Source organism: Mustela lutreola, chromosome X (assembly GCF_030435805.1).
Source record: "Mustela lutreola isolate mMusLut2 chromosome X, mMusLut2.pri, whole genome shotgun sequence".
Lineage (NCBI taxonomy): Eukaryota > Metazoa > Chordata > Mammalia > Carnivora > Mustelidae > Mustela > Mustela lutreola.
The window spans coordinates 132615146-132635022 of record NC_081308.1 but is presented as its reverse complement, the minus strand read 5'-3'; the positions used below and the strand labels follow the sequence as shown (position 1 = coordinate 132635022).

The window sequence follows — 19877 nt, the reverse complement described above, 5'->3', positions numbered from 1 at the left end:
CTACTGGGGGGCGAAGTGGCATCTCACGGCAACCTCGCCCCCCGCCCCGCCCTCTTAGAGAGGGAGCGGAGGAGGGGCAGAGGGCGACAGAGAGGGGGAGAAGCTGAAGCAGGCTCCATGCCCGGCGCAGAGCCCACCGTGGAGCCTGACGCGGGCCTGGGTCTCGCAACCCAGAGAACAGGCCTGGCCTGAGCCGAGGTCCAGAGTCCAGACGCTCCTCCCGCCGAGCCACCCAGGCGCCCCTCCCAGGGCTTTGGACGTGCACGTCCCTAACGGCCACCGATGGGCAGCGGCTGTCCATGGGCCTCCTGGTCGCTTGCACGCGCGCTTCGGAGGAACGTCTGTCGGCTCCCGTGCTCGGCCCGGCTCTGTCCGCCTCTTTGTGGCTGAGTTCAAAGTGTTCTTTGGGCGTCCGGAAGAAGACGCCCTTGTCGCCTAGGTGCCTGGCAAAGGCTTCCCCCGTCCTGGGGCAGGGGTTTCCGGCCTTTCCCGGCCTACACTGTTCCTCCTTCTCCCCTCCCCAAGTCCTCCTCCTCCTCCTCCCCTCCTCTCTTTCTTCCTGCTCCCCCTCCTCTCTCATCCCCCTCTTCTTCTCCCCCTCCTCCTCCGCTCCCTCACACCCTCCCCATCTTCCTCTCCTCCTCCTCCTCCTCCTTCCTCTTCCTCTTTCGTGGCTGTGCTTTACTGCCATATTAGGGAACTCTGTTGGTTAACTTTTTCTGTCGATTTTGCTATGCCATGGTACTCAGTTATTTTGTAAAACACTTTCCTAGGTATTTCTGAAGTATTTTTAGTAGAGATTAACATTTAAATTAGTAGAATTTCACCCTCTCCCCTGTAGCCAATAAAATGTGAATAAATAAATAAATAACATTTCAGTAAGACAGATTATGTCCCATAAAGTTGGTGATTCTCATCCGATCAGTTGAAGGCCTTACTTGGAAAAAACTGTCCTTCCGCAAAGAAAAGATTTTGTTATCAGCTTTCTTTGGACCTGAACTGCAACATCAACCCTTTTCTAAGTCTCTAGCATAGTGGCCTAGCCTGAAAATTGGAGCTTGCCATCCTCCACAATACTATGAACCAATTCCTCATAATGTCTCTTTTTCTCTCTCTCTTTGTACACACACGCACAAACATACATTCCATTGTTTCAGTGTCTTTCAAGAATCTTGAGTTATACAGATTTTGGTACTAAGAGAGGCTCTAGAGCAACATAATCTTAAGAATAAATTTTCTAATTTGGTTCTGGCATTTCTGTAAATGGTTCTGAAGTCTGATTAGGTTTAAAGTTACTAATGAGTCTATTGCAAGTAGGAAAGAGAACACTGATGGTCCATGACATGATATCCAATAGAGATATACAAAATATCACCACTGGATATTAGTAATCAAACACTCTTAAGAGGCAAGTTTCTGGGTGACTATGTACATTTAGAACATTTTTGTCAAACTAATGAACACAATGGGTTAGCAGTGTAAAGTAAGTAGACAAACTGGGTAATAAATGAATGAGCTCTGGAATTCAAATTCCCAACTCAAGTGTCACATAATTGACCTGAAAGCTTCTCCATCTGTGCTGAAGGGAACTTTATTTCACATAGCCACAGAGGTGACTGAAAACGAAACCCAGCAACTCATATTGGGAGTGACTGTGTTGCAATGAAAATTGAATTCCCAAACTTGAAGAATGTTAACTGTTAAAGTGTGGGTAAAAATTGAAATGGAGGTATATAGGAAAACCTTGACGAAGCTGGGGATTTTGAACCCCTAGTTTCGGATGTCTTCCTTGCCAATAGAAACACCCTCTCTACCCCTGTCTGAGATTAAACCTGCATCACTCTGGGGAAAAGTGTAATAGCCTTTCTTGAGGTACTTGCCTTACAAGAACACTGCCATTTATCACAGGACCTCCATCACCCCTTTCGGTTTCTAGACCTATAACTACACTCAAGTCCCAGCAAGCCCTACAGGTGAGGCACAAAGTGTGATCCATGTGGAGGTGTGCTACACTCCAAAGAACTACTTGATTTTTCTAATTTATACAGACAAATCTGGGGAGTGTGTGTGGGAATGGATATTAAGACTGTGGGTGGGGAGCCTGGGTGGCTCAGTAGGTTAAAGCCTCTGTCTTCAGCTCAGGTCATTATCTCAGGGTCCTGGGATCAAGCCCCACATGGGGCTCTCTGCTTGGCAGCGAGCCTGCTTCCCCCTCTTTCTCTCTGCCTGCCTCTCTGCCTACTTGTGATCTCTGTCTGTCAAATAAATAAAATCTCTTTAAAAAAAAAAAAAAAGACTGTGGGTAATGGTGGAAGAAACATAAAGTTGAATTAAGCCAAACACATTGATATGGGCCCACTAGGCAGTGATTCTGTATTCAGTACTGCAGCTTGTGGAATTAAAAAAAAAGGGGGGGCTCTAGCACTTTGTTTGGTTATTTGGCTGAAACATGGGCCAAAAAGTGACCCATGGTAAATTAACCTGAAATATTATATCTGCCTTGGTATACTATAGAAGGAAGGATTCAGAAGCTTAAATGACTTTGCAATATGGTGTGGATTTGTCATTTAACATCTACTCATCCACCTTTGGAAGATTTAGAGGACACACCTTTCATCATGACTGTGGGAAATAAAATTGTGAAGGGAGCCCCAGTATATTTGAGGGGCTATCATGAACACTTGTATCTGTAGGCCAGGACTTAACAGTGTAAATTGCTGCCTCTGAACTGGGAAATCAAAATGCAATAGGAGTAAATAGACCCCGGGGTGGCAGGCTCTCAATAGCCAAAGGCAAGATAGGTTACTATAATGGACAGCAGATGAAACAGCAATCAAAATAGTCTGATTCTTGGAAATCTAGGTTGGTTAGTTGATCACAGTGTTCCTAGAAGTGGATAGAAGATGCATTATTTAGTTAGGGTTACCATAACAAAATACCACAGATTGGATGACTGAAACAGCAGAAATTTATATTCTCACAATTCTGGAGGCCACAAGTCAAAGATCAAGCTATGAACAGAGTTGTTTTTATCTGCAGCCTCTCTTTGCAGATGATGACTTTCCTTCTGAGAAATGGTTTTTGGTTTTTTACTGAGCCTTGGTAAAGACTGAGTGCCTAACCATGGGCCACCAAATTACCATGCTGTTTGAACTGCCCATCATAAACTGGGTGTCCTTTGACACACCAAGCCTTTCTTTTTAGTAAAGTTAGGCATGCACAACAGCACTCCATCATCAAATGGAAGTGATATATATGAGATGGGGCCAAAGCTGGCTGTGAAGGCACAGATAATAGAGAAGTGACCCAAATGCCCTTGGTCCCCCCTTCTACTACATGATTTTCTCTCTCCTCACCTATGGCTTTATCAGGAGTTCCTTATCATCAGTTGACAAAGGAATAAAAGACTTGGGCCTGCTGTACGAAAGGTTTTGTATGATCTGCAGGAGCCATCAATAGGTAGGCAGCTGCAGCACTACAGCCCCTCTCTGGAATATTCCTGAAGGGCAGTGATGATGGGAAATCCTCCCAGTGGGCAGAGCTTAAAGCTGTACACCTGGCCGTTCACTTTGCTTGGAAGGAGAAAAGGCCAGATGTGTTTATATACTGACTCATGGGCAGTGGCCAGTGGTTTGGCTGGGTGGTCAAGGAATATTTATTTTTTTAACTAGGCTCTGTGCCAAGTGGAGCCCAACACAAGGCCCAAACTCACAACCCTGAGATCAGAGCTGAGATCAAGAATCAGATGCTTAACTAAATGAGTGACCCAGGTGCCCCTGGATGGTCAGAGACTTCTAAGGAATACAATTATAAAATTGATGACAAGGAAGTGTGATGAAGTCATATATGGAAAAGCATCTCTAAATGAGCAGGGGAAAATGTGATGATATCCATGCCCCATGTGAATTTTCAGCAAAGGGTGACCTTAGCAGAGAAGGATTTTCATATTCAAGTGCATACGATGAACTGCTCTGCGGATACTAGTCTGCCTCTTTCCCCAGCCCCTCCACCATTGCCCAATGGGCTCATGAACAAAGTAGTGATGGGGGTCATGCATAGGCTCACTAATGTGGATTTCCACTCATCTAGGACAGGGCGGATACAGTCACTGCTAAGTGCCTAATTTGCCATCAGAACAGACCAATTTTGAATCTTAAAAAAATTGTATTTCTGGGGTGCCTGGGTGGTTCAGTGGTTTAGGCCTCTGACTTCGGCTCAGGTCATGATCTCAGGGTCCTGGGATTGAGCCCCGCATTGGGCTCTCTGCTCAGCGGGGAGCCTGCTTCCCCCTCTCTCTCTGCCTGCCTCTCTGCCTACTTATGATCTCTGTCTATCAAATAAAAAAAATTGTATTTCTATGTACTAATATGACTATTCTGAAAGTGAAATTAAGAAACTATTTTTACCAAAAATGAACTATTGGGACTTCATTTTTAAAAAAAAGCTTCTGCACAGCAAAGGAAACAATCAAAAAATTTAAAGGCAGACTGAGGAATAAGATGTTTGCAAATGACGTCTCTGAATCTCTGATAGAGGGTTAGTATCAAAAATATATAAAGTACTTATAAAATTAAATACCTAAAAAACAAATAATCCAGTTTAAAAATTGGAAGAAGACATGAGCAGACATTTGTCCAAAGGAGACGTCCAGATGGCCAACAGACACATGAAAAGATGCCCAACATTACTCATTACCAGGGAAATGCAAATCAAAACCACAATGAGATAACATGTCACACCTGTCAGAATGGCTAAACTCAAAAACAGAAGAAACAGGTGTTGGCAAGGATGCAGAGAAAGGGGAATCCTCTTACACTGTTGGTGGGAGTGCAAACTGGTGCAGCCACTGTGGATATCAGCATGGAGGTTCCTCAGAAAGTTTAAAGTAGAACTACTCTATGACCCAGCAATGGCACTACTAAGCATTTACCCAAAGAATACAAAATACTGATTTGAAAGTACACATGCACCCCAATGCTTACAACATCATTATCAGCAGTACCCAAATTATGAAAAGAGCCCAAATGTCCATCAGCTGATAAATGGATAAGGCAGAGGTGGTATGTATATATAATGGAATATTACTCAGTCATAAAAAGAATGAATTCTTGCCATTTGCAAAAATGTGGTTGGAGCTAGTGAGTATTATGCTAGATGAAATAAGTCAGAGAAAGTTAAATGCCACATGATTCTATTCATATGTGGAATTTAAGAAACAGAACAAATTATCATAGGTAAGGGAAGACAGAGGAAAACCAAGAAACAGACTCTTTTTTTAAAAAAGATCTTATCCATTTATTTCAAAGAGAGAGACAGTGAGAGAGGGAACACAGGCAGGGGGAGTGGGAGAGGGAGAAGCAGGCTTCCTGCAGAGCAGGGAGCCCAATGCGGGGCTCGATCCCAGGACCCTGGGATCATGACCTAAGCAAAAGGCAGTCATTTAACCAACAGAGCCACCCAGGCACCCCAGACTCTTTTTTTTTTTTTTAAGTAGGCTCCACATCCAGCATAGATTCCAATGCTGAAATCAAGAGTCAACACTTAATGGACTGAGCCACCCAGGCACCCACAAAAAGAGACTATTTTTTAATGTTTTAAGCTATTTTTATAATGTTTTCTTTAAATTTTCATTTAGTTGTTAAACTTTTTTTTAAGATTTTATTTATTTATTTGACAGAGATCACAAGTAGGCAGAGAGGCAGGCAGAGAGAGAGTGGGAAGTAGGCTCCTTGCTGAGCAGAGCAGAGAGCCGGATGGGTGGCTCGATCCCAGGACCCTGAGATCATGACCTGAGCCGAAGGCAGAGGTCCAACTCACTGAGCCATCTAGGTGCCCCCAAAAAAGAGACTCTTAACTACAGAGAGCAAACTGATATTAACAGAGTGGAGGTGGTTGGGGGGGATGGGTTGGATGGGTGACGGGGATTGAAGATGGCGCTAGTGATGGCTGCTGGGTGTCCTTGTAAGTATTAAATGACTATATTGTACATGAGAATCTAGTATTACATTGATGTTATCTACTGGAATTTAAATAAAACCTTTAAAAAAGAGTGTTTTTGTGTTTGTCTTTTTTTTTTAATTTAGGTTCCACACATAAGTGGAATCTGTTTCCATTCAAATTCTTTTTTTTTTTTTAATTTAGATTCCACATATAGGCGGAATCTGTTTCCACTTAAATTCCACCTATAAGTGGAATTTGTATGGTCCTCGTTTTTCTGTCTGAGTTGTTTCAGTTAACACCATACCCTGTAGGTGCATCCAGGTTGTCCCAATACAAGAAATTTTAAAGACCCTCTGGGTAGTAGAGAAAAGAAAAGGAAGCTCATCTCTTCCACAACTTGTTAGGGGTCGTACAGAGCTCCCTGGGCTGTTGTGCAGTGTTCTTGTTGCTGTGGTGTTGACAAGGAGTGGTGGTTTTCCCATGAGGGCCGAGGGCCAAGCAATGGCTTGGATCTTTGAAAAAAAAAAAAAAAATCTTTGAAATCACTAAACAAGCAAGCCACGGAGATGAAAAGTACAGCACAGGGAACAGAGTCCATAATATTGTAATAACACTGTGCGTTGACGAATGATGACTCCACTTGCGCTAGTGAGTACTGAGGAGTAGAGTACAGAATTGTCCAATCAGTATGTCGTATGCCTGAAAAGAAGGTACTGCTGTATATGAATGACCCCTCGATGACACATAAAAAAATCTTTTTAAGTAGATGCATACAAAACCATGTTGCTGGCTCAGTCTGGAGTGGCAGTGGGGGGCCAAGAGAAGCGGATGGGTTTAACAATATTCAGGAAGCAGAAGTGGCAAGATTTTGAATGGACTCTCTAGTGGGAATCAGGAGGAGAGAAGATGCCCCCGAGTCAGCGTGCTTAAAGTGGAGTTCCTGTTCTCCTCCCAAACTTACTGTCTTTCCTCGCCGCTAATCTCCGTGAGTGGATCAGCATGCTGGCACAGGGCAAGCATTCATTGATTGTCTTTGGAGTGAGAGAATAAATGAATAGAGTAGAAATGCGGCCAAACAGAGCATTCATCGTTGCCTGCCAAGCAGCCGGTCCTAAAGTCACCCTCGAGGTCGGCTCAGCAGAAGTCTATCACTGTTTCCCTCTCAGTTGTCAACAGTTTGGAAAATCACCAGGTCCCGTGCCCAGAAGGACCCCCTCCTCCCTACCAGGCACCCCTTGCCTGGAACCTGCAGGTGTGGCGCAGGCCGCGTTTGGCCAAGAGCCTGTCATCCTGCGAGTCCTCTAGGGGAGCGCAGTGGCAGACTGTATGGCCCCCCGTTTGGTGTCGTCTAAACAGGGTCACGATGGCACCCAGCTGGTGGACCTCTGTTCACTTTGGCTTCCACCCCAGAGAGACTTTTCGCACCACCGAGGCCTGTGGATCCGGCCCCTGCCCCCACCCTCATGCCCGCAGGCAAAAAGTACCACTGCCAGCAACACTATGGACTCCAAGGGTCACTCTGCGTATTTTACTGTTTCTCCCAGGGGCGACAAGCAGAGATCCAGAACGGCTTCTGGCTTCTGCAGATACCCAAACCAGGAAGTGCTCTGTCCCAGTGCAGATTTCCCAGAAATGAGAATGGGATGGGGCATGCAAAGGGTGCCACTTCCCACCCCAACAGTTCTGGACTCAACAAACCCAGCAAAGATTCCCTGGTTACCGAAGAGAAGTGAAAGTTATAATTCGGAAGGGAAATCTGGCTGTGTGAGCAGTAGCATTGGGGTGGAGACATTTGATGAAGTACAATTTTTTAACCCCCTTTTAGACAATATTATTAGATAAACATCCTTTTCAATGATACAACTCAAGTCATTTCTGGCCCTTTTCCTGGAAAAGCTTTTTGCTGCTGTCAGTTTACAGGAACAGCAATAAGAGGCCATGTTCTGGGCATGAAGCCCAGGACTCAAAGGGAGGCTCTAGAGAACATCTGGTCTGCTTGATATATAGAAGCCAGCACTGCATGTGTGTATTTGTGTGTATGTGTTTTTCCTATGCTGACTCATGGCATTGAAGTCTTTCTGGAAACACCCCCACCTTTGTAGCCAGCCAGTTTACACACAGCCCTTCAGCTCCTCCTTGATTCGAATGTTAAGTCAAGAGGAAGAAGGAAAACAAATCCAAGAACTGCTCTCAACAATCTAGAATTCTCTGCACCCCACCTCTTGAGAAGAGAGACTGGCCCCAGCTCTGACTCAGTCTACTCCAAGCTGGACTCTCCTCTTAAAGCAAAAGCTTTATCTGAGCCTTCGGACAAAACTGGAAGAAAATAGTGCACAAGTACTGTGAACTCTGCAAGAGACGGGGTACTGACAACTGGTGGTAAAAACGGAAAGATGGCAGATCCTGAAATTGAGCTTTTTGTAAAGGTACGTTTTCTAGCTATAATAATTGCATATGTAATGTATTATTTCTTGACACTGTGCCTTAAATTCTAAAAATAAGTCAATATTTGGGCTAGAGATAAGATATAATTTTGTAATTATATTCCTCCTGTAAGTAGTTGATATATGAATGGCTGTTCTTAGATGACAACAGGAAAACATATTTTTTGAAAAAAGGCAAAGATATATTGTGGAAAGAGCACTAGACTGGTTGCTAGTTTGAACAATTAAATTATATTCTTGGCGGCTTCCTATGTAACTTTGGGCAAATCTCTCCTTTTCTCTGGACCTTTGTTTCTTCATCTGTACTGAACAAACCTGACCAAATGATCCTTAGGGGTTTTCTAGCTTTGCAATCTGTGTTTTATGAAATAGGTTTTGGAAGGCCTAAATGGGGAAAGGAAAAGACCGAAAATGGGTAGGTGCCCCAACCCTGCACACAGTCCAGACAGAGCTTTCTAAAATTCTCCCACAATAGATGAAGCTCACCGTGGAGTCACATGGACACTATGGGAGCAAACAGTCAGGAGTCTGCATGAGGAAGACGCATTTTAGAATGTTGTGTTTCCTCTTTATGGTCTGCCTTAGGGTTTTTTTGTAATGCCTTAACTTTTGAGAAAAGCCCTTTGGAAAACCCCTAAGCAGGAGAAATGAACATGTGTTTCTAAATTAACTCATCAAGAAAAATAATAATTTTTGTATAGGTTATTACAAGTAGAAATTACAGTTTCCTAAAACTTTGTTTATATTAATTATTTTTTCTTCTATATTTTCCTTGACTTTTAGAAGTGTCCAGAATGATAATAATCATAATAAACTCTCATATCTAAGCACTTCACATATATTACACATATTTTTATATATTACCTCATTTAGTCCTAATAACTTACATTAATAGTACTATTAGAAGTAGTATCATGACTAGGAGTAACGGTAGTAGTACTTGTCATTATAGTAATATTGTGCTCATCTCTAGGTAATTAAGCGAAGGCAATAAAGTTTAAGTAACTTGCCTCTAAAACCACATCTATTGATGACTTACAAAGACATGAAATAAGGTATGTTTTTATGAAATGTTAGTTTAAACATCTGTTAGCCAAAGTAATACTTTCACAATCATTTAAAAATATTTAACAAGTGGTCACATATATACACAAAGGACATATTCAACCTGCCCTTTCAAAATTATAGAGTGATTCTTGAATTCCTACATAGCAAAATAATCCAAGTAAGTGTTGGACTGTGGAGCATAAGAGCTACTTCTCTTATCTCTGGATTTTAGCAAAACATGTGACTGCTCAGACACAATATTAATAAGCTTTGATTTCCTAACTGGCTTTTTACATCTACCAATTTCAAACCAGAAGTCATGTCTTTTCACAGACAAACTAAAGTGTTCCTTTAGTCTAAACTACTCATTCAATCCAATCAAACACCCCTACCTAGTTGTCGGCATTTATCTATGTGTTCATCTTCATAGAATACCCATATTTGGGTATTAATCTGGACAGGAGTTGTTAGTGACTCACACACTGAAGGAACAAATGTTGAATTAAATAATAACTTTCAGGTTAAAATAACTAATCATCTGTTGAGTACTTACTATATGTCAGGCATTGTGTTAAGTGGGTTATTATTAATTCTAATTATGGATACAGAAAATAGAACAAAGAATATCTAAGTAACTTTGTCCAGGGTCACATAGCTAGTGAATGGCAAGGTTAGGATTCTAATTATTTAAAATAAATACATCTAATCTTATTCAACTGTTTTCAATTTGGCAAACCTTTTAGTAAATTTTTCCAGAATTTCATCAGGTGGAATCCTTTCAATGTTATCTAATGACAATGATACAAATTATAGATTTTCTGAAAGAACACTGAGTATCATCTGGTGCAGGTATTTGTTTTGCTTTGCTTTAAGATGTATTCCATAGATCTCTAGAACTTTCACACAAAATATGGAGATGGGACATAAGGATTGAGAGAAAGGAAAAATGTTAAAGAGTGAGTTTAAAAAGCACTACTCTTTATCAATGGTATCTAATTATAGATCCAGCTGATTCTTTCTAAAGATTAAAAGAGTCTGTGATTTCCCCAGCTACCTCTGGCTGCGCTTAAAACCCTACCACAACTTCTTTCCCATATCACTGATGAGATACCTACAAGAGATTAAGGACTTTCCTGTCACAATTAAGAATTTGTATCATCCTAAAACAAAAAAATTTATAACACACCACCTACGTGTTTTAATGTAATCAGTGAAAACATTGTCTTTCAATACTGAATAACTTGGGCAAGATTTTTAACTATGAACTAAGAACAAAAGACTTTCTAACATACATTTTATTTTCTCTAAATGCAGATTTTATCTTACTGGTTTGTTGCTCATTGATAAGGAGATTATGTGATCTCTACCAAACACTCTAAACTAAAGATTTTTACATAAAGTTATAGAACTTAACATTTCTGCCAAAATTCTGAATGTATCAAACCCATTTTATCTCATACCTTAAACCCAAACCCCTAACCTCTAACCCTAACTTTAACCCACTGGATGGGTCTCTGGACTGAAAAAAACCAGGCACATAACTAACCCTACCGTAACTCTAAACTCTGATTTGAGAAAGTGGCTTATTGAACACACAACAAGAAAAACTGAGAAACATTCTAATTATCCTGGAGAAGACCCCAAACTTTTAAGAATTGGTAGTACTACTGAAAATGGGGGTGTGAAGGTAGAGATAAAAACAGAAAAATCAATGGAACATCTAACTCAAATGTAAAGTCTCATATACCCTCCTTGTCTCAACTGGTAGATGGTTGCCATGTTTATTCTAAACCCAAAATCACAGAGTTTATTCTCAGGAGAGATCTTTGAACTGGAGGATATCAGGCACATACCCTAATCCCTGACTGGTAAGCCCTAAACCCTAACCCCAAGTTTAACCCTAACCCTAACACTAACCCTGACCCAAATGCTAACTCTCACCAAAACCCTAACACTAACCCTTAACAGTACACCCTAACCCTCTGGAGAGGTCTCTATACTGAAAATACCAGTCACATACCCTAACCTTAAAACAAACTTTAAATCAAACTCTGGCCCCAACCCTTACACTTACACTAGCAAAAATCTGGGATTTTGTCCTCTGGTGATGTCTCTGATTTGGAAAATACCAGGCATATACCCTAACCCTAATCCTAACCTGTAAGCACTAATCCCTAAACCTAATCCCTAAAATTGACCCTAACTGTAATACTAACACTAATCCTAACACTCTGGAGAGGTCTCTGAACTGCAAAATACCAGGCATATAATATAACCATAACACTAAGCCCAAGCCCAGAAGAAGTCTGGGGTTATATTCTCTGGTGAGTTCTTGAACTGCAAAATTCCAGGCGCATACCCTAGCCCTAACCCCTGACCTGAGAAAAATGCTTACTGAACACATGATAAGAAATGCTGAGAAGCAGCCTAGTTTTCCTAGAGATTACCCCAAACATTTAAAAATTGGTAGTATTGGGGCAACTGGGTGGCTCAGTTGGTTGAGCATCTGACTCTTGATTTTGGCTCAGGTCATGGTCTCAGGATTGTGAGACTGAGCCCCACATTGGGCTCCACACTGGACATGAAGCCTACTTAAGATTCTCTCTGTCCCTGTCTCTGTCTCTCAAAAAAAAAAAAAAAAAAAAAAAAAAAAAAAAAAAAATTGGTAATATTTCTGAAGATGGGTGTGAAGGTAGGGATAAAAACAAAAATAAATTCAGTATCTGTGTAAAGAGTATCTAGAGCCCCAAATCCCCTCCTTGCCTCAGCTTGATAAATGATGGCGATGTTTATTCTCATCCCAGCAGAAGTGTGGGGTTTAATTATTAGGAAAGGTCTCTGAATGGCAGGATACCTGACACATATCCTAACCCTAACTCTAACCCTAATCCATAACCCATAACCCATAACCATAACCCCTAACCCTAAAACTAACCATAACCCTAACCTTCTGAAGAGATCTCTGAGTGGTGAAATACCAGGCATATACCCAAGCCCTAACCTAACCCCTAATTCTTAACCCCTAACCTTAACCCTAACCCCAGCAGAAGTGTGGGATTTTATTCTCTGGAGGGGTCTCTGAACAGCAAAATACAAGGCACAGACCCTAACCCTAACAACAACAACAAAAGTTGAAAAAAACAAAAGTGGAAAAGAAAAAAGAGATCATACCTTTCTCTGAATTTTCAGACCATTTTCAAACTCTCTTAGAACTATCATAAAGACTATCATAAAAACTGTTTTTTTTATACAACAAAACTATTAGATGGTAGAAACAGTGTTTAAGAGTTTGGGTTACAGAGTAGACAGTCCTAGGCCTGCTACAAGAGAAAGTTCTAACTTTAACAAGTCAGTTCTCTGGGCCTCATTTTCGTCACCTGAAGAACACAAGTATTAACAGAACCTACCTCATGGGATCATCTTCACTGTGAGGATTAAATAAGACAAATATATAAAACACTGTAGTTGTTAACATAGTAAACACTCAATAAATGTCAGATATTGTGACATATTACTTTTCATCTTCAGAAACATATCACAAACAAAAAGAGAAAAGTTGTTTTTGTGAATGATCACATCCTGTTTTTGCCAGCTATACATACTTAAGAGGTGGTAATTCATCAATCAGGCTAGGGAATTTACATTCTAAAATTTTCTGTGATAGCACTTTAAATCATCATATTGTTAACAGGAAAAAAAAACCTGGGTTTTCCTGTAAAACTTGACTGTATTCCCCCCACATCGCAGTGTTTTGCCTTTCCTTTCGCCAAAGGCAATCCACCCTTCCTGCTGTATCTATTCTCAGACTCTGTCTTCTTCCTGCCTCCCACCCATAATCATGATTCTCCTCACTAGCCCCAGTTCTGATTGGATCCTTAGTTTGACTTCCGTTACAAAAGAAACACAGCTGCCAAGGTTGGGTACCTCTTCCTATAGCTCTTCACTCCCTGACATCACAAAAGAACAACAGTAAAGGTCATTTCCTCTGTTGTGCTCATTGTCAAGAAAAGAAAATTTTGTCCAAAGAATTGGGATTTTGCCCAGGCTTTCTGGGACCTTAATATTGCTAGAAATAACAAATCAGAGCAGCTTTAAGGTAAAAAGTACACTTTACTTTCTTTTACAGACTAAAGCAAAAGCAGAACTAAATAAATAAATAAATCAGTGGAGTCCAATAGATGAGATATGTTGATGGCTTGGACTTGGGTAGCTAGCACCTAGCACTGTTGAACAGATAGTAAGCATCAAATAAATATTGAATGAATGAATGATGTAATAGCCACGGCAAATGAAATAACTAAATGTATTTGTAGATATTTATAGGTAAAACTGACAAGAATTAGTGTTGAATTCAATTTGGGAATGAAGCAGAAGGATTACCCTCAAGTTTCTAATTTGGGCAACTCAGTAGATAGTGTCTTGTCTTCTCAGGCTGTCATAACAAAAAGCAGAGACTTGGTGGCATGCACAACAGATATTTAGTTCTATAGGCTGGATGTTCAAGATCAAGGTGCCAGTGTGGTCAGGTTCTGGTAAGAAATCTTTTCCTGGCTTATAGATGATTGCTTTCTCAGTGTCTTGCATGGTGGGCAGAGAGAAGAGGAGGAGAGAAGAAAGAAAGCTTCCTGGTCTCTTCTTATAAAGGACTTAATCCCATCATGAGGGCCCCATTCTCATGAGGTCATATAAACCTAATTAACTTCCCAAAGGCCTGGCCTCCAAATACTATCACATTGAAGGTTAGGGTTTCAAAATAGGATTCTGGAAGAGTACACTTCAGTCCATAGCAGATAGCAGTGTCATGTGCAGGATCAGGAGCCCTACAGAAAGAGTAGGTCAGTGAGTGGAGTAAATAAAAAGAAAGGAATCCATTTTGTGACATGTTAAGATTGAAGTCTAAAGGCAGGATTTCCCATGAGCCCTCAGAAGAAGTGGCTACCTTTTCTTCCTCATTTTTCTCACCATTGAGCCTGGAAATAAGGTAGGTACCCTTTACGTATCCTTGCTCCCCATTCCTGCTTCCAGTCCATTCTACCTCCCCCATACAAAGAAATATCTAGGTTGAGTCTCATAAAATCAGACTAAACCACCCTCTACCCTTCCTGGTTATAGTAGTCGTCCAGGTCACTCTCCCCTATTCCTTGAGTGTTTTAGCTTCTGGATCATTGTCACTCTCTCCAACACTATTCCTATCATAATTCTTGGTGATTTCAATATCTACATAGATGATTCTTCCTGTACTCTAGCCTCTCATATCCTTGACTTCTTCCACTGATCTTGTTCTTCCCCTTCCATTGTCACATCCTAACCTTGTCGCTGAAACTTTTGCAACCCCTGCATGATACTATAGGGGGATTAATCTACTTTTTGAAATTTTATATTTTAATGCACTTTATTGATATATAATTTACATAAAATAAAATGCACCTATTTTAAGTGTATCATCCAGTGACTTTTTTTTTTAAAGGAAATTTCTATATTTAAAGATTTTATTTATTTATTTGACAGAGAGAAATCACAAGTAGATGGAGAGGCAGGCAGAGAGAGAGAGAGGGAAGCAGGCTCTCCAATGAGCAGAGAGCCCGATGCGGGACTCGATCCCAGGACTCTGAGATCATGACCTGAGCCGAAGGCAGCGGCTTAACCCACTGAGCCACCCAGGCGCCCCTCATCCAGTGACTTTTGACAAATACATATGCACATGCAACCACGAACCCAATCAAAATATACAATATATCTATTACCTCAGAAAGTTTCCTTGTGTTACTTTGCAGTCAGTTTTCCCCCACTGTAGCCCACTACTCCCTACCAGATCACTTATCTACCTTCTGTCATGATACATTGATTTGTATTTTCTAGGATTTTCTATAGATTGAATTGTACAGTATGTACTTTTGTTTGGCTTCTTTCACTCAGTGTAATTACTTTGGAGATTTACCATATTGTTATGTGCATCAATATCTCATTCTTTTCTATTGCTGAAGGGTATTTGGGTTATTTCCAGTTTTTTGGCTACTATGAATAAAGTTGCTATAAACATTCATGTACAAGTCTTTCTATGGCCATATGCTTTCACTTCTCTTGGATAAATACCTAGAATTAAAATTAATGGGTCATATGGTAGGTACATTTTTAACTTTGACAAACTCTTTATAAACCACTTGTACCATTTTACACTCCCAACCACAGTGTATCAGTTCTAATTGCTCCAAATTCCTGGTGATACTTGGTATGGTCAGTCTTTTTAATTTCAACTATTCCAATGTGTGTGTAGTAGTATCCTGTGCTTTTAATTTTCATTTCCCTGTTGATTAATGATGTTGAGCATTTTTTCATGTCTCTTTCATACAGTGTTTAAATCTTGTGCTCATTTTTAAGTTAGATAGTTTGTCATTGAGTTTTAAGAGTTCTTTATTCATATATTTTCTATATTTTGGATACAAACATTTTTCGTTTTCTTTACAGTTCTTATGAAAAGCAGATTTTAGCTTTCATGTAGCTCAATTTATTGAATTTTTCTTTTCTCTTCTTCACTTTCTGAATCCCAGCCAATTGACCTTCTTTCAGTTCCTTATAATGCCATGCTCAAGTAAGTTTCAAGGCTTTTGGATATGCTAATTGCTGTTTAGAATGCCTTCTTTATGCCTATTCACCTAGTTAACTCTTATTCTTTGAATTGAGATCAATTGCCACTTCCTCAGAAAAGCCTGTCTTAACAGACCCCATATAGATTGTGTTTTTCTCATAACATGCACATCCATCTTTCCTTCAAAGATTTTTATCTCAGTTTAAAAGTAAGTTAATTTGGAAGATTATTTTTTTAGTATCTGTTATATATAATGTATATTGTATATGTATATGGAATATCTGATCTATTTTTTAAAATATTTTTATTTATTTATTTGACAGAGAGAGAGATCCCAAGTAGGCAGAGAGGAAGGCAGAGAGAGAGAGGGAAGCAAGCTCCCCGCTGAGTGAGAGCCTGATGCGGGGCTCGATCCCAGGACCCCAGACCACGACCCAAGCAGAAGGCAGAGGCCTTAACCCACTGAGCCACCCAGGCGCCCCTTTGATCTATTTTAAATACATTATTTGTTCAGTAAGACTTTATTGGGAGAGTAAATGGATGAGTGAAGAGTAGGGGGCCATACATAAACTCAAAGTATACATAAAAGTTCAATGCAGAAAATTATGTTGTTTTCAGTCAGTTAGCAAAAGATGCTCTGTATTTTTCACCATTATTTTTCTTACTATTGAAGTATAGTTAACATATAATGTTATATTAGTTTTAGGTATACAACATATTTATTGAGCAATTCTATACATTACTGAGTGCCCATCATAAGTGTAGTTGACTTCTGTCACCAAGCAACATTATTACAATATTATTGAGTATATTCCCTATGCTGTACTTTTCATCTCCTTGACTTATTTGCTTTATAACTGAAAGTTCTTGCCTCTTAATTCCTTGTCTATTTTGCCTACTGCCACCCACTGCCCCTCTGGCAACCAGTAGTTTGTTCTCTATATTTAGAGATTGAGTTTGTTTGGGGTTTTTGTTTGTTTCCTTACTGTTTTGCATTTTAGATTCCACATATAACTGAAACCAGATGGTATTTGTCTTTCTCTGTCTGACTTTTTTCACTTACCATAAGATCTTCTAGGTCCACCCATGTTGTCACAAATGACAAAATCTCATTCCTTTTTTATGCCAAGTAATATTCCATTCATCTATTGATAGACACTGGGGTTGCTTTCATATTTTGGTTATTGTAAATAGTGATTCAGTAAATGTAGGGTTCATATATCTTTTCAAATTAGTGTTTTCATTTTCTCTGGGTAATACTCTGTTATTTCTTATCTTCCTGATACTAGCCATTCTGACTTGTGTGAAGGGAATCTATCATTGTGGGTTTGATTTGCATTTTCCTGATGATGAGTGACGTTGAGGATCTTTTCATGTATCTTTTGGCCATCTGGATGTCGTCTTTGGAGAAATATCTATTAAGTCTTCATTTTAATCAGATTATTCAGGACTTTTTGGTGTTCAGTTGTACAAATCTTTTTTAGATTTTATTTATTAATTTGAGAGAGAGAGCATGCACGAAGGAGTGAGGGAGCAAGAGAGGGAGCACAAGCAGGGTGAGGGGCAGAGGGAGAAGCAGGCTCCCCGCTGAGCAAGGAGCTCAATCCCGGGACTCTGGGATCCTGACCTGAGCCTAAAATACATGCCTAACCAACTGAGCCACTCAGGCGCCCCAATTGTATAAGTTCTTAACATATTTTGGATATTATCCCCTAATGAGTTATATTATTTGCAAATATTTTTTCTCATTCAGAATGTTGTATTTTTGTTTCATTAGAAGTTTCTTTTGCTGTGCAAAAGCTTTTCATTTTGGTGTAGTCCCAATAGCTTATTTTTGCTTGTTTCTCTTGCCTCAGGAGATATAGCCATAAATACGTTGCTAAAGCTGATGTCCAAGAGATTATTGCCTGTGTTTTCATCTAGGAATTTTATGGTTTTAACTCCTACATTTAGGCCTTTAATCCATTTTGAGTTTATTTTTGTGTATGGAGCGAAAAAGAAGTGGTCCAGTTTCATTCCGTTGCATTTTTTAGCTGTCCAGTTTTCCCGGCACAATTCATTGAAATGACTGCTTTTTCCCCATTGGATATTCCTGCCTCTTTTGACATAGATTTACTAACCATATAAGCATGGATTTATTTCTGGGCTATCTTGACCAGAATGATTGACCACATAGACCATTGATCTATGTGTCTATTCTTATATTGATTAGTATAGTCTTGTAGTATACTTTGAAGTAGGAACATGATACCTGTGGCTCTGTTCTTTCTCAAGATTCCTTTGGCTATTCAGGGTCTTCTGTGATTCCCTACAAATTTTACAATTATTTGTGCCAGTTCTGTGAAGAATACCATTAGCATTTGATAGCAATTGCATTGTATCTGTAGATTGCTTTGCATACTATAGATATTTTAACAAATTCTAACAATATTAATTCTGCCAATCTATGAGTACAATATATCTTTCCATTTGTTTATGTTATCTTAAATTTCTTTCATCAGTGTCTTAAAATTTTCAGAGTACAGGTCATTCAACTCCTTGTGAAATTTACTCCCAGGTATTTTTTTTAAGTAGGCTCCACACCCAGGATGGAGCCCAACATGGGGCTTGAACTCATGACCCTGAGATCAAGATCTGAGCTGAAATCAAAAGTTGGACACTCAACTAACTGAGCCACCCAAGTATCCCAAATAGTTTTTTTCTCATGCAATTGTAAATGGGATTGTTTTCTTAATTTCTATTTCTGTTACTATATTATTGATGTATAGAAATGCAACAGATTTCTGTATAATAATTTTGTATCTTGCATCTTTGCTGAATTCATTTATTAGTTCTATTAGTTTTTTGGTGGAGTCTTTAGAGTTTTCCACAGAGGGTATTATGCTATCTGCAAATAGTGACAGTTTATCAATTTAGATCTTTCATTTCTTTTTCTTGTTTGACTGTTGCAGTTAGGACTTCCATTATTATATTGAATAAAAGTGGTGAGAGTGAACATCCTTTTCTTGTCCCTGATCTTAGAGGATAAGCCTTCAGGTTTGACCATTGGTTATGATGTTAGCTGTGGGTTTTTCATATATGAACTTTATTATGTTGAGATATGTGCCTTCCAAACCAACTTTGTTGAGAGTTTTTATCATAAATGGATGTTATATTTTGTTGAAAGGCTTTTCTGATCTATTGAGATGATAGTCATATGGTTTTTGTTCTTTCTTTTGTTAATATCCTGTATCACATTGATTGTTTTATGAATTTTAAAACATCCTTACATCCCTGAAGCAAATCCCACTTGATGATGGTGAATTGTCCTTTCAATGTATTGTTGAATGTTATTTGGTTGTATTTTGTTGAGGACTTTTCCATGTATGTTTATCAGGGATATTGGCCTATAGTTTCCTTCTGTAGTGTCTTTGGTTTTGGCATTAGGGTAATGGATCTATTAACCATTTTTTTAAAAATTTACATACAAAAGCTAGAACACCAATTCCTGGTGCCAAAATAAATTCCAAATAGATGAAACAAATGCAAAAACTGAAAGCCGAAAGATACTAAAAGAAAACACGGAAGAAAATCTTTATAATAAAACAAAATAAGAAAGGGTTGGGATTGGTTTTTTGTTTTTTGTTTTTGTTTTTTGTAATCTTAATGTATATAATGACAGTGTAAGGAGATCAGAAAAAATGGACTGGGGCACCTGGGTGGCTCAGTGGATTAAGCCGCTGCCTTCGGCTCAGGTCATGATCTCAGTGTCCTGGGATCGAGCCCCGCATCGGGCTCTTTGCTCAGCGGGAGCCTGCTTCTCTCTCTCTCTCTGCCTGACTCTCCACCTACTTGTGATCTCTCTCTCTGTCAAATAAATA

The 19877-nt window shown here is 39.7% G+C and overlaps 1 protein-coding gene across 2 annotated transcripts in view; it reads left to right on the top strand.

Moving 5' to 3' along the window:
• CLIC2 (chloride intracellular channel 2) overlaps positions 1–19877 on the top strand; it is a 37450-nt gene that overhangs the window by 2974 nt on the left and 14599 nt on the right. Inside the window, exon 1 of one of the 2 annotated variants that reach the window (XM_059157482.1) lies at positions 7968–8366. The exons of the other annotated variant lie outside the window; for it this stretch is intronic. Within the exon in view, the coding sequence (XP_059013465.1) occupies positions 8334–8366 (33 nt within the window). The 5' untranslated portion in view covers positions 7968–8333. Of the gene's footprint in view, positions 1–7967; positions 8367–19877 lie in introns of those variants that run through there. 2 annotated transcript variants of the gene reach the window in all.